The 16,096-nt window shown below is 39.3% G+C and overlaps 1 protein-coding gene across 3 annotated transcripts in view; it reads right to left on the reverse strand.

The window, feature by feature from the left end:
- ctbp2a (C-terminal binding protein 2a) overlaps nt 1–16,096 on the reverse strand; it is a gene marked incomplete at its 5' end in the record, with an annotated part of 53,788 nt that overhangs the window by 18,192 nt on the left and 19,500 nt on the right. Inside the window, one exon of one of the 3 annotated variants that reach the window (XM_079853990.1) lies at nt 15,371–15,406. The exons of 1 other annotated variant lie outside the window; for it this stretch is intronic. In XM_079853990.1, coding sequence (XP_079710116.1) covers nt 15,371–15,406 — 36 coding nt within the window. Of the gene's footprint in view, nt 1–11,306; nt 13,564–15,370; nt 15,407–16,096 lie in introns of those variants that run through there. One more of the 3 variants, XM_079853992.1, reaches the window with a different exon arrangement.

Below are 16,096 nucleotides of genomic sequence, written 5' to 3' on the forward strand. Positions count from 1 at the left end.
GACCAAACAAATAAACAAGAAATGAATGAATGAAAGACTTAAAAATGTCTGAACAAACGAAATGATTCAACAACCAAAGACAAAAAACAACAAACAACTGAACAAACCAAAGACCTCAACAAACAAACTAATAAATCAAAGAAAATTACACTGACAGCAAACTAATGAACAAAAATGAATGAATGAATGAATGAATGAATGAAAAACAGACAATACATTTGAATAATATAATTAAAGAAAAAGCATCATTGCACAAAATGAATGACAAAAAGGGGAAAAACATGAACAACCTAATGAATGAATGAATGAATGAATGAATGAATGAACTAAGACCTGAACAAACTATTAAAAGAAAACAAGAACAAACTACTGACCAAACAATGAATGAATGAAAGAACTAAGAAGACCAAAATAAAAGAACAAACTATAAAAAGAAAACATGAACAAACTACTGACCAAACAATGGATGAATGAATGAATGAATGAATGAATGAATGAATGAATGAACGAACGAACCAAGACCAAAACAATGAAAAGAATAAATATCAAATAAATGATTTGAAGAAACAAATGTACCAACAAATGAAAAAACAAATGAAAAAAAAACAAACAAAAAAACAAATGAGTAAACAAATGAAAGGAAATAGTAGAAAACTAACTAGTAACCAAACAAATGAGCAAACTTATTAATGAACATCAACTCTAAATGACTGAAAGGAAGGTTCATTGTACAGTTCATTGTGCAGACACAGACACAAAGATGTGTTCAAAGATGCTCATGTTGTGTACAGTTGAGCTGAATGAGTGATTTTAAGCTACTTAAGTCCATATGAACACACTGTCACAGTGGCCAATACACACCGTCCCAAAGCACTTAACAGGATTTCCAGTGAAAGTCAAGACATTCGCTTCACTTTTCAGAAAATACACACAGAGAAAGGGAATTAAACAGTCACCACATGAGTGGAGGGTCATATAACACACAGCTGGCCAGAGGAACCAGATCAGCACAATTAGTTTGAGATAACACAATATCAGCCTTACAAGGGACATACCACAGAAAACAGGATTTTCCTTGCACATTTCAGATAAAACAGTGTACACAGACACACTGTATATTCTCAACACAAAGCTTCCTCCAGTTCAAACTGAACATTTATAAAACCGAATCTGTACATAATGTTGCATTCAGAAATCCTTGTGGTTTTGATGAGCTCATTAACACGTGACCACCCTCATTTACATATAGTTACCGATTAGTATTCAGCAACTTGCCACACATTGATGTATGAGAGTGTGAAGTACACCAGTTAGCCAATCATAACAGAGGTCATTTAAATAAAGCTTTAAAGGCAAAGTAGCAAAAACAGCCTTTTTTTATGGGGTCCTTTAAAAAGATCCGAGAGAGGGTGGCATGAAAAACTTAATTATCTCTGCTTTTGGGGCACGAAACCTTGACTGACCTCATAAGTGGACTTCAGGGAAGAAATACAAAAGCATGAATATGGTAGGGCGGCACAATGAATCGAAATAAAACCAAAATTACAATATGGCTTAGGGCGATTATCAAATTCCAAAGGCTACAATTTAATTAAATAAACATAAGTGCTGTGAGCTGAAGCTTGGCACTTGACACTGTGGCACTCAACAAAGCTTGATGGTTTAACAGTTTAAAAATGAAGAAATTGTACTGTAAAACAAAATAGTCACTAATTTTTCCTTTTTTTTTTTTTTTGTTTTACAGTGAAATTCTCCAATAGTAATATTTCTTCTTTTCTTAAATATTTATATACATAAAATATAAAATAATGATTTTTCTGATAACAATTGTATTTATTTATTTGATGTGCTTGTTTGAAGGGCTGCACAGTTTCACCAAAAATGTTATATATATATATATATATATAAATATAAATATAATAATAATAATAATAATAAATATATATATAAAATCTTTTTTTAGATTATAAAAAAACACTTTTTTTCCCTATTCATATTAATATATATATATATAACAGTTTTGGTGAAACTGTGCAGCCCTTCAAACAAGCTGGATGGATGGATGGATGGATGGATGGATGGATGGATGGATGGATGGATGGATGGATGGATGGATGGATGGATGGATGGATGGATGGATGGATGGATGGATGGATGGATGGATGGATGGATGGATGGATGGATGGATGGATGGATGGATGGATGGATGGATTGGATGGATTGGATGGATTGGATGGATGCAATTGTTATCAGAAAAAACATTATTTGACTTTTTCACCACAACATGAAGTGGCTTCATCAATATGGCTTCTTTAAATCCTTTCGAATACTTTTTTGATTTAAGAGTGAAATGCATTTCTGTGCAAAAAAAACCCCTGCAAAAATATGACTATTTTCAAACAAGTTGTGTACATTCTTCCAGCCTTAATTGTTCAGACAACTTCTCCCAGCCAAAACTTAAAACTTAGAAAGCAATTCCATTTGGCGTTGCGGAAACGACATCCTTCACCTTACATAGCCTACATTATTAAACAATGACGTGAAATCTCTACTTAAGAGTGTGTAAGTAGACCTGGTGTGGCGACCAAACAAGAGAAAACAAACAACACATTAACACAGATAATTAGCACAGGGTTCAATCTTCATTCCTACACTCCTGAAGTGAACACACTCACAGCAGATGTGATCTCTCACTCCGTTTCATTCCCCAAAATACTTTTTTTCCTCTATTCATTAGTTTCACATTCTCTCGCTCCCTCATTCTGTCAGTTCTCTATATGACAGAAGCCATCTGGCCTTCTGAACGAGAGATTGGACCAGGGAATGAGAGGTTTACAATGCACGCACACACACACACACACACACAGCTGTGTTTTGTTACACTAGAGACAGAGGCTCTTTATGGAGGTGATAGTGCTTAACATTAGGGAAAGAGTTACAGCAAAAGCACACACACGTGCACAAACAAACACACTCACATGGTTAAAGTGTAAAAAAAAAAAATCACTGAATGATTCACTGATGCATGTTACTGTCACCAATCGCTCTTATTTTCAACTCCTCCCCTTCAGTCACCAGGCTGTCCTGATACGCAACGCCCACTTTTCACAATCCAATCATTTCACAAACCCACCCAACATTTCATTTCATTAGTTAAGACATCAAATAACGGAAGCAAAACAGGTTTCAAACATCATTACACAATGACTTGAACAAGTTTCTCTGAGCAGATGTTCAATGTACAAATACAAGTCTGTCCTTGCAGGTATATAGACATTCATACAGCATACACAACATCAGACGATTCTTTCATGTCTTTTTTCCTTCATAGTTTGCATTGAATTGAAGTGCAATACAATTTCTGGTCCTTCCAACATCTGCATCTGCTTGCGCTGTCTGTGTTCATACAGAGATCTGCGTCTCCATCTACGAATGAAACTCAATCTCCGTGACCTTTTCATTTTCTCACAATGAATAATTCACCGGGACCTGTTTGCTATCTCACACTGTCTGTCTCTCTCTCTCTCTCTCTAACACACACACAAAGAATTTTGTGAACAAGGGTTCTCTTCTGCAGTCATCCACATGTTCTCTCATTCTTTACAAAGATACCCATCTCAATTGCATTGTACAAGTCTCTGTTTCTAAACTGTGATATTATGCAGGTTCTGTTCACATTTACAGAATACTTTGCCATCCCAATATTTTCAGACCACACCACAAAAATATATATTATTAACATAATATATAATTATAATATAATAAATATAATATAAATGTATTTAATTGATAAATATTTTTTTTATAATTAAAATAATATAATTTTAAATAAAAATACATTATATAATTTAAAGCTGCAGTCCGTAGTTTTTCCTCTTTGTCTCCATCTCTGTTCGAAATCTGCAATTGCAGTTATTCAAGGAATTATCAACTTTACGTGGGTTGTGCCTCGGCACGGCACAGCGCGGATGAATCCAATGTTTTGAGGAGAATGTGCGGCTGTCAGTCGCCGTGCCGGTGTGGAAACTGGCAATCGCAATCACAGATTCTACTTTTTGGAAGTATGACCAACATCATAATTTTCACCGGAAAATGTCATCTGAACAAGTAACGCCGGTTTCACACTGCATGCGTTAGCAGAGCGTAAGCACCGCGTATTTTTTTCGGCGCCCATGTTAACAGATTAGAGCATTCACACCGCACGCAGAGGCAGCGCGTAGCAGGAACAGAGCAGGAGCAGCAGTGCCGCGATCGTTTTGGCGCCGAGTCTATTTTTGCTGCGCCGCTTACGCTGAATTAAAGTGACAATACATTGATCATGGCCAAAATACACGCAGTTTTACCCAAAAAGCACATTGATGATATCTATTGTGTTTTAAACAGTCAATCAAATGGCCAACAGCAATTTAAAAAGAAAACAAATGTCCAAAAACAAACTTGTTGCCAGAACAATAAAAACAAAGATGAACCAAAAGTTATATAAATGAAATTATTAATAAAATAAGCTTCTTGACAAGTCTTTTCTCTTAAATGTATTTGAAAACGAAATAAAGCAATGCCAACTTATCCATTATAGAGTACTCTGTCTGTCCACAACCCGCGGTTCAGCCGCGCGTGACAAACCCTGCCAGTGTGAAAGCAAAACGCGCGTGTCCTGCTCCTGCTCACCATACGCACTGCTCCTGCGCTGCTTACGCTCTGCTAACGCGTGCAGTGTGAAACCGGCGTCACATTCATTTTTGTTCTGACCAACTAAGGGTAAAAAAGCATTGCTGTAAATCGCGCTGATTAAATCCATCGATCGCTTTATATCACGTCAAACCGTGCAATTTATACTTTGCTCTCAAATTGTTAATGCTAACAACATCAGCATTGCGTGACTACATTTAATGCCGTTCCGACTATTTATCCTTGTTTTCACATGGGCCCGGTTGCAGTCTCTTTTTTTCTGTAGCCACTCTTAAATCTAAAGCATTTGCATTTTACAACTGGTGAATCTCCAGTTGTCACTGGTGATAGTCGTTTGAACCTTTCTGTATCCGCCATCAAATTGATAAGTTTAATTATATCAAGTGCTGTGAGAAAAGGCTATAAATCTCCACCTCCAACATCCTCACACACAATATAGCCTACTAGCCAAGACTCCTTCTTTATGTGTATAAATGTGACGTAATAACCCAAAGACATGCTCGAATTTCCCACGGAAATCCACCAGTACCACTGGAATTAAAAACATTATCACAAGCTTACCGTTTTGAATCGAGCTAAGGTGAGCAGATAATTTTAAACACTGGCTGGTTATGTACTTGCTCAAAAACATATTTTGGGATAAATTTTAACCCAAAAAAGTTACGGACTGCAGCTTTAATTATAAAATTATGTAATTTAATTTACTTTTAATGCTTCAGAACATGTTTTTAAAGTATAATAAATGTATTAATGTAACATAACATATAAATAATTGTATTAATAATATAATAAATAATAATAATAATAATAATAATATATAGTAATATCATACAGCAATAATTTTAGATCATAATAATATATTATAAATTTTATGCTTTAGAACATGATATTTCTATTTATTACATTTATAAATTGATAATGAATAAATGTATATACTATAATATATAAATAAATAAAAAATAATACAATAATACTGGAAATTATACAGCTATATGCAATAGACAAAGACTAATAAGTCAATAAGACAATAACTAATGCTTCAAAGACTATCAGGGAATCTTTCTTGCAATTTCAACACAACAATGCAAACAATGTATAAAATGTATTGGCAAACCAAATGTTTAAATTTGCACTGCATAAAAACACATGCATATGTGAGACAGTGGCGACGCAGCACTGGCAAAATCAAGCAAGTGATCGTTCTGTTAACTGGCCTGAATCTCTTTCTCCATCAGCACATCTTTACTGCCGAACACTAGCATATCAACGTTTGGTCTCTGTGACTTTGTGCAAACATTTAGTATACGCACACAGAAAGGGCCAGACTGAACATGCAAGAAGTGCAATGACAAATTGCAACAAACTGCATACATGCAATATGTGGTATACATTTACAAGTAGGCCTAGCAAATGCTGTTATCCAAAGTGATTTACACATGAAAAAAGCAACAGCATAAGTGATTCACAAGTTGTTTAACATTTTATGAAGAAATATCAGACGCTAGTTGTTTACATACAGCTCTCGTCTACACACTGCTCCAGGGCAAATTGATTATTCATACGTTCAAACAAACCAATATCGCACCAATTTCTATTTCTTTAATGCTAATATGCCATGTGGGACAGATGTAAACGTCAGAGATGGGTCAGATGAGTTGTCCTACTGCAGACAGGGATTACAGTACACGCATTCATTCATTTCTGCAGGATTATGTTCTGATGGAGACCGCTAACCCCAAAACCCCCCACCCCGTCCTTTCCCACTGGGCCCGTCCTGCACAGATGGCTAGTGGGATTTTACCTCTCTAATCTCTTTTCTTTCATTCCCTCTCTCAGTCTTCTCTTTTCATTTCTAAAACGCTCATGAAATGAATATGCTGAGTTGGAGAAAAGGGCACTGAAATGACTTTTGGTTTTGAGTGTCTTTTGCCCTCCATTCTTCTCATTCATTATTTCCTCTCTTTGCCCAACTCCATGATGATTTTGTCTGATCAAATTCCTACAGAATAATGGTTACCGACTGCATACAAGTCATTTTTATGTTGAAGCAATCACCTTTATTCTCTTGGACAGTCTTGCCAAGACTAAATAAACCTGTAATATGAATACAACTTTACCAGACATCAAGATGTCAAAAGAAATACAGAAATGGTATCAGATACCATGAGCAAAAGGCCGATACATAAATTGGTATTTGGCCACTGCAGATTATTGAATTTAACTGAATATATAATACACACACACGTTTTTGAAAGAAGTCTCTTATCATCACCAGGGCTGCATTTATTTAATCAAAAATAAAATAAATAGAAACTATCTAAAATAATTGATTTCTGTGTTGCAAAGCTGAATTTTCAGCATCATTTCTCCATTCTTTAGTGTCACATGATCCTTCAGAAATCATTCTAATATGCTGATTTGCTGCTCAAGAAACATTTCTGATTATTATCAATGTTGAAAATAGTTTTTGCTATTTTGCTATAGAAATTTGAATAATTTCTATATCCGTCTACCAAAATATGCAACAGGCTACTCCAAATAAACCTTAGAAGATTTTTATTTTATTTTTAAAATAAACCTTAGTAATACATTATACATGTTCAAAAAAGCTTAAACAGTTCATTCAAACTTTTGGTCCTTTTAGCCTTAAATGTGTCCTTTTAGCCATCTATTTATCTAGTTATACAAGCTAGACTCATGTTTCAAGACCATTTAAAATGTAAAAAAAAAAAAGTGATGACATTCTGAATTGTAATGGGTCATGTCCTTCAATCTATTTAACCATATAGTCACCTTTACAGAATAAAACAAATGATATTGTTGATTCTCTTTCAGAGACTGAAAACAAATCACATGCTAATTGTCAAGCCGATGGCAAAGTGACTCTGATGCTAGATTTCATAACACAGAATCTAGCATGCACTAGCATAAACACTAACTATGACTATAAAGAAACACTGTGTGGCCTATAATTAAATAGTTCAACTAAACAGCCTACACTAGAGTAAAGCATACCATGAAGCGTCCTTTCAGCGTAACACTTCTGATCCATGACCAGGAGCGGCTTATCCCAGACTACAGGATGATCACTCAAAACGCCTCAGTCCTAAGAGCTCTCGTTCAAAAAAGAACTTCAAAAGAATCAAAAATCAATACCAAATAATACACCAGATACAAAAAAGCACAAACGACAATACGCAAACATATGGACACACCTGACCTAGAACACTCTCATACGGTCTGACCGTGACACCCATCGCCATGGCTACATAATCCCTTCTTACTAGAAAGGAAGGTCTTTTGCCAGGGTTGCCCCAGCATGTCCATATATAGACGCAATTAGTCTTGGGGGCATTTGGAATGACCATATATGGTAAAGGAATAAGGAAGCAGGCTCTTTTCAGATCAGTTCATTGAGATGTATTAGACCGTAAGAAACGATACATTATGGTGTATGTGCATGCTTTCTAAAAGAGAGAGCACAATAATACTAATTATAATTAAAAAAAAAATTCAGAGCAGTCATTGCTATCAAAAACAGGTCACCTAGCAACACACAATTAAGGAATACCCTGCGAGCCCGCAGTCTACAGCCTGTCCATTAGCAGACGAAATTACTGGCTAAACAAACAACCATCACCCACATGCAAATGACTTTGTTGTGCATAAGAGAAGCGCTCATATTCTGCTCGAGACCGCTTGCCCACTGGGGGTTTTCGCAGATGTTTAGGACATGAGCAATGTACTCTGACTCTATCCAACCTGAAACATCTGGAGTCAGAGATGACTGGGGCACTGGAGAAATGGTTTCATTACATGGAACGAAAGCCAGCTAAACCCATTAACTCAAGTGAGACGGCAGAGGTGTAACAGAAGCAAAGGGAGGCAAAAAGACACCAAGGGAAAATGGAAGCCTTTGAAAGAGAAACGAAACGAGAGGATGCATGAGATAGACAGGAAGCCGTGGATTAGAGACTGTCGTAAAAAGAAGAGTTAAAAGATTATGATGCTATCTGTCCTCTATTCTAGGGATGGTCAACCAGTCCTCCAACAACTGACTTGCCCATGTACACAAAAAAACACATTTGCACTATGATGTTGTAGATCAGCCAAGTTTTTATTTTACTGGATTATCCAAAAAAAATTGCTTAATAATGGTTATCTAACATTTAACACCCGCCAACCCGCTAAATGTGGGTGTATTTCAGTGTACACACTCGTTTCATTTGCTTCAGATGAATATTGTTGGTGTTACAGGGCTTGGATTTCGGCTCATAATTTTACTCATTCCCGCAGATTTTGTGCTCACACCCAAAGTGCGCGCACATAAAGCCGCCTCTCAGTACTAAATTGAGTTCTTTTTTGCGCATTAACAGTCGAATACACACAAAATAATGTCAAAATGCTGGTCTTGTTGAGTATACACGTAAACACAGCCAGATATGTTTTAAATGAACATACACAGTTACACACAAAATGCATGTGCAACAGTATAATGGATCCGTGAATCAGGTCTTAAAGGGACAGCAGTAAAAAAATCTATATGGCAGATTTTCCCCATGTTATCAATGTCGAAATTATGGCCAGTGAAAATGCTGAGTGGCTAGTAACTTTGGAAAACCACTAGCCACATTGGCTGGTGAGCAAAAGATTTAAAGTCAAGCCTTGAGTATAATAACTTCTACCGAGATTTTGGTCATACTGCCCAACCCTACTGAAGCTGCTCGCTAACCAGGCACTGAACCAGGCAGCCTTTAATAATGTTTATCACTGCTCATTTCTCTCCCACCCCAGAGGCTCTCCAATCATATCCATACACTCTGATTACTATCACCACAATGTGATTAGCCTGACTATGGTGATGTGTTGTTTAATTTCCTGCCGGGGTCTGACACTGCATCTCCATTTCGGCTCAAAGTAAAACTCCCTGCGCTGCCTCCCCTCCCCCTCAGTGCAGTCATTGGACATCGTTCTGAAACAGCCAATGTGGGCTGGAAACTGTCTCTTACACCAGCTGCACCAGGTGGGATTCAGGAATACAGAAATATGACACCATAACCCTTTACAGTCTTTAGCACTGTCTGCAAAACATGCATGTGCATCAACATCAGTCCTGCAACAACATTTGAATGAATCCCACAAAATATACTGTATATTATTGCATAATGCAAAAATCCTAAATAGACTTAATTTTATTTTGTGACATTATTTTCTGTTAACATTCATTCTAATTAAGCAAATTCCGCTTAATGTAATGCATCTGAGCCATTAAATTGTGAGATTTTTTTTCTTATCAAATGTGCAATTGATTTTCATTAAATTACCGTTTCACAATGTTTTTATTTTTTATTTAAATTAACATAAAAGCAGATTGACAAATACTATCAAGACATACAAATAATTTACAATTAAAATAACGGTTTTGCATTTCAATAATGAAAAGGCTATTTTTTGCATAATGATAATTGCTTTGCTTAAATGTCGTGTAAATAATAATGTAAATAACTGTAGATGAACTACATGTTCAGTTATTTCTCACATTGAAATTTCCCATTGAAGTTTGTGCTTGGCAAAGACCGTAAACTGTCATTCTCTCCCTTGTGCTGGTCCAGTCCATCATTCTGATCTTGCCTATATATGCCTCAAAGTGACAATTCACATCAAACATGTATCAAGTGGCTCTACCACTAACTGACAGGCTACACTTCACTCACAGTATCTTAGTCAAACAGATCAGCAGCGACGGGCAGATAGTGACAGAGGTTTAAACTAGCAAAGACAAACCATGAGAATAAAAAATAAGACATGTCACTCCAAATTAATTTAGAGACGCCTACAAGAGAACATAAATAATATTAAAGCAATGTAATATATAATTCCAAGCCATAAAAAAAAAAAACACAGTCTAACATTCAATGACACCCTGAAGCTGATAATGGATAATACTGCATAAATATGACTTACAAATAACATAACAGGCCACTGAACCACATGGCAACATAATGAAAACACGCTTGCACATTCTAGCATAATTACTATGTCACTCATTGTAAAAAAGAAAGTCCAAAGTAAGTTTACTTTTAAATGAGTTTGTGCTAGGCAAAATAACAATATTCAGTGGTATGCGGTTCAGCAATTATAAGGTATAAAAAGATGATGAGGAATGACACGCTAAATAATAACAATTTTTTTTCTTTTTCTAATCCTTTATGTACAAAAAAAGCTGCATCTGATCTGGAACAAAACAAAGCCAAACTAGCTCCAAAAGCTTTGATCTGAAAGTATATTCAAATATAAGACGAGTATTGCTCAACATTAGACAAAGGAAGGAACAGGGATGATATCTCAGTACTGGATGGTCTGATAAAATCATTAGCAACTGCAACAGCAACAAAACAAAGACCACTGTTTATTCTTCAAAGGAGGTGTATCTGTGTAGCACTTCTAAAAATTGAAGTTCAAAGGGAAAAATGTAACTTGAATCAATGAACCTACAATCATATGATTCAGACACACTCAATCTGACACAGACAGTTAGGAGCTGAAGCACTAGAGAGGGTGGAGGAGGGGAAGATAGGAGAATGTGAAAAAGGTAATGGAAGAGGGCTTTGATTTACTTGTGTCCGGCGATGCCATAGTGGAGACAATGACTGGAGGTCCAGTACGCCGGCTGAGCTTCTGATTAGCCGGACTCACACTTTGACCTGGACCGGCACTACCAACAGGTACTAGGGCTCCGTCTGAGGACACTCCAGCCCTGCGCATTACTTGTGGGCTTACATGGGGACTGGGCATAGGAGACATTGTGGCCAAGCTTCGATCCCTCTTTAACAACTCCATTGGTACAGTATAGTTGGTTGTGTATGCCTTCGGAGCTTGCTGGGGTGCCAAAGCAGGCATGGTCATTGGTTGGGGAACTGCAGGCAGTGATGGCAAAGGCTGTGGCATTGCATGCATTGCCATTTGTGATGGCATTACTGGCAGATGTGATGGAATGCCTACGTGTTGGGACATTGCAGTCATATGTGACATGGACAAGCCAGTATGCGGATTGTAGCCTGACAATGGGCGAGGCTGGACTGGAACCACAGAACCACTGTATGCTCCTGCAGACCTGACTCCAGGATACCCACTGGTCTGGTCTAGAAGCTGCTGGGAGGGAGCACTGCTGGGTCTCCGACTATAGCCCTCACCCATCCTTGCAGATACAGTCTGCATGGGGGTAGAGGGTGGCTGCATATACTGGGACTCCAAGCCTGGAGTCAAGGGCGGCGGCTGGTGTGCATAAATGTCACTACGATGGCTAAAGCTGTTGGATCTGCCACGTACTGGAGCACTGGGATGCGGGGGGGTAGCAGGAAGGATTTCAGGTGGTCGTTTGCAACTAAGCACAACACGAGACAGAACCCTGGCTTGGCCCAAGTTGGGGGCCACTGAACGCACATCATTTTCCTCCATAACAGCCAACATTGCAGTGGAGTCAAAGCCCTGCTGCAGCAGAGAAGTGATGGTGCTTTCCGAGAGGCCCTCTTTTTGCAGCAATGCCAGAAACTCAGGGTCTGCATTTTTTTTAGGGTCTACAGGAACCACTGGGGTCTGAGGGACAGTGTGAGGAGGAGCAGGAGTAAAAGGCTGAGCAGGAAGTTGTGGTAACAGAGCAGGAGTGGTTACAGGGGCAAGGGCTGTAGAGGGAACTGGAGTGTAGACAGGATTTGGAGGTGCCATGGGTTGCGGAACTTGCTGCACTGGCTGAACCTGTGGTACCTGCTGAACTTGCTGCACTGGTTGCATTTGCTGCACTGGCTGAACTTGCTGCATTTGCTGCACTGGCTGAACCTGCTGCATTTGCTGCACTGGCTGAACTTGCTGCATTTGCTGCACTGGCTGAACCTGCTGCATTTGTTGCTGCTGTATTTGTTGTTGCATTTGTTGCTGCGCTTGCTGCTGCGCTTGCTGTTGAGCCTGTTGTTGGACTTGCTGTTGCTGCTGTATGGTGTATGGTGAGGGGTTTTCCAGATGCATGACCATACCTCGGGTAGTTCCATCCATTCCTTGAGCAGCTGGATCAACCACCAGGCAAGTGGCTGCTGGCTGATCAACCGGCCTTCCGTTAACTTCACTGTAATGGCTAGTGAGAGAGGCAGGTGGCTCAGTACCGTAACGGGGAGAATTTGGCTCCATTATATAACGAGCTGGAGATGGTGCTCGGCTTGGAATGCGCTGCCCATCCTGCATCATTTTTGTGCCAGGAGTAGCAGGTGGGGGTCCAGGCAGGGATGTTTCCCTATAAATACGACCCATGTCATGAGAACTTGGAGGTGGGGGAGGAGGCATGCCAGGTGTTGGGGCAGCAGAACCAGGCCGACCTCCTGAACTCTGTTCCCACAGTTGCCGAGGACCTGACATCATTCCATAATGTGTTGATGACCTATTAAGAGAATGAGGTTGCTCTCCACGATAGAAACCGTCTGTTGGCCGAGGTGGCATGCCTGGGTCTTGCTGATAGTAGTCATGGTGTGGCAGGGAACCACGGTTAGCCATGGAATGTCGATCGTAATGGCTGTTCAACTCAGGAACAGAGCTTTTTCTTATGTTACGTGGGTCCGGACGATCCAAATAACCTTGGTTGTAAAGAGATTGCTGGTAGGAGTCTGGCTCCCTTTTCAAATCGAGGTCAGGAGGACGCACTCCAGGCGGTGGCTCGTACCATCCCCCTCCTGTATCTGCTCCATAGCTCAGCGAGTTGCGTCGACCAGCCATCCGGGCCTGCTGCTCGTAAACACTGTCACTGCGCTCCCAATGACCCTCATTCCCACCCAGCGTGTCCCAGCTCTGGGAGCGGCCGATCGGCAACTGCTTACTGGAGAGCAACATGAGGAATAGATATACCTTACTCACAGGGAAGAAAAATGAGAGAGGTTTTCCTTTAAGATCCTAGTTGCAGGCTGATGTCAAGTGGTGAAAGGAAGGAGTATGGAAGAAAAAATTTAAACAGAAGATATTGCTTTTCACCTGAGGTCCAGTTGTAATTTCTGTCTCCCGTCTCTATCACAGTGGCAAGGTCTGGCTATCAAATGGCTCCTCTTGCTTGGCGACCGGTGAATAATTAATCTGGGGAATACTGCTGGTGGTGATGGAAGCAGGAAAGAGGACACCGGGCGCTCTCACAAATAACGTTGGTAGGTGAAGCCTGCCTGACTACTCCATTCTGGCAATGCAAAGCGACAAGCGTGAACAGACAGAGGGAAAGAAAAAGAGAGAAAACGGAGAGACAGGAAGGAAAATTTTAACAAGGGGAGGGTTGGTGTGGGGGAGGCAGGGGCTTGTGATAATCCAGCGAAGCTGATCCGCTCCAACTCCAAACATTTTACTCATTCAGATTGCTATGAGGGATTACAGACCAAATAAAGCCAGCTTAAATCCACTCTTCACCCTTGTGACGTCACATTCAAACACACACAAAATGTGTCCCTGATGATAATGAACACAATGAAATCCCTTTGGACAGGAAGTCAGGAACACATGCTGCCGCAGACACACTTACCTGAAGCCAATGGTCAAGGTGGTCTGTGTTTCTTTCAAAAGCCTAGCCAGCTGGCATTGAGCAGGAGGTCTTTGCTGGACTCCAAGAGGTGGGCCAGTGAAACTAGTACAGATCTAATGCAGCAGGGCAATATCGTGTAGCACTGTCAGGAAACGTCAAATCCTGATTGAACAGTAATCCTATGATGGACCAGCAATGCCTGCAGAGCTATGCAAATGCAGAGATCCAGGATCACCACTCATCTATTACATTATGACCCGAGCTGACACCAGTGCAGCTATATGAACCACTGCCTCCAAATACCATGTACAGCACACCAAAAATGAGGTCATAAAACGTATGGATCACAATACTGATTCACACAAAAAACAAAACAAAAAACAGCTTCATTACTACATTACATCAGATCGGATGCAAATTACGATACCGCTTTCTGTGAGCATTACATAAGCAGGGCTTTTGGTAGCCCGAAATGAATTTAACTAGACCAAAAAAAAAAAAAAAAAAGTAGAAATTTGGATAGGAATGGCAGTCTGCTTTTCTTTGGCTTTCCCTTTTTCATTCTGGTCTGTCTATTTTGGCTGAGTAGAACTGAAATACCAGCATAAATCCATGCGCCTCTTAACTCACACACAGTCAGCAATTTTTGCAATTTTCTCTACTGCGCATCCAATCTCTATCACTTAGCAAAAGTAAATTATATGAGAACAACATTCATTTACAGGGGATGGCAGTAACAATTGTCTATCCCAAATGTCAGAAGAAGAGAAGGCGAGGTGGATGCAGCCGGAAGAAGAGAAGTAAACACACACAAGTCAAGTAGCATTTGCACTGCAGACAAATCAGCATGATCATAAACTTTCGTGATCATATTTTAAGTCATGAGAGTGAACAACACGAATCAAGGAAGGAATTTTACTTCAATATTTAAGATAGCCCGTTGGGAAGGGCGGTGATACATTTTGGTTGCCAGACGTCCCAGTGCTAATGCTACTTGGCTTGTGTGTATGTGTGTGTGTGTTTACTTCTCTTCTACCGGCTGCATCCACCTCGCCTTCTCTTCTTCTGATTTTGCAAGTCATGATAAGGATGCTATAATTTCTTAGAAACATCAGAAACACGTCAAAATTTACTCACTCTTATGCCGTTCCAAACCTGGATGACTTTCTTTTTCTGTGAAACACAAAAGAAGACATTTAAAAAAAAAAAATGTCTCAGTGGATATTTGTCCATAAAATGAAAGTCAATGGGTCCTAATGTTGTTTGGACCCCAGCGTTCTATTAAAATACCTTCTTTTGTGTTCTGCAAAAGAAAGAAATGCATACAGGTTTACAATGACATGAGGCTGTGGTAAACTATATTGACAGCATTTTCATTTTGGGTGAACTGTCCCTTTAATATAACAATGACCCTGTTTATGTTGAATAAATGTCTAAAAAAAACAAAGAAACCATCACCCCATGTTTTGCTATTCCCCACTGAGAAAGCATGGCTATGTTATTAAGATAAGCATTCTAAAACCCACAGGGGGTGAAGGGGGAAATCTGGGACATCAAATAATACTACAATATCAAAAGCCTTGCAAATATGCGTTTTATGGAAAACATTCCAACAATATGAACGCTAACAGTTGAATCTTGAGTTTTCGGTTTAGAAAGAGCTTTTTTGTGAACAGATTTTGCCCACCTGCCACTGAAACACTCCACCCAAATCCTTCCTGATCCCCACAAACACCAGAGAAAGAGAGATGGAGAGAGAGGGCGAGAGAAAGACTTGAGAGGATAAAATTAATAGGGCATATTCTCCAACTATTCTTTGCCATTGTGATCCATCCTGCATTCTGATATCGTCTAAAGCAGTGC

The sequence above is a fragment of the Squalius cephalus genome, assembly GCF_949319135.1.
Source record: "Squalius cephalus genome assembly, chromosome: 20".
NCBI classification, from domain to species: Eukaryota; Metazoa; Chordata; class Actinopteri; order Cypriniformes; family Leuciscidae; genus Squalius; species Squalius cephalus.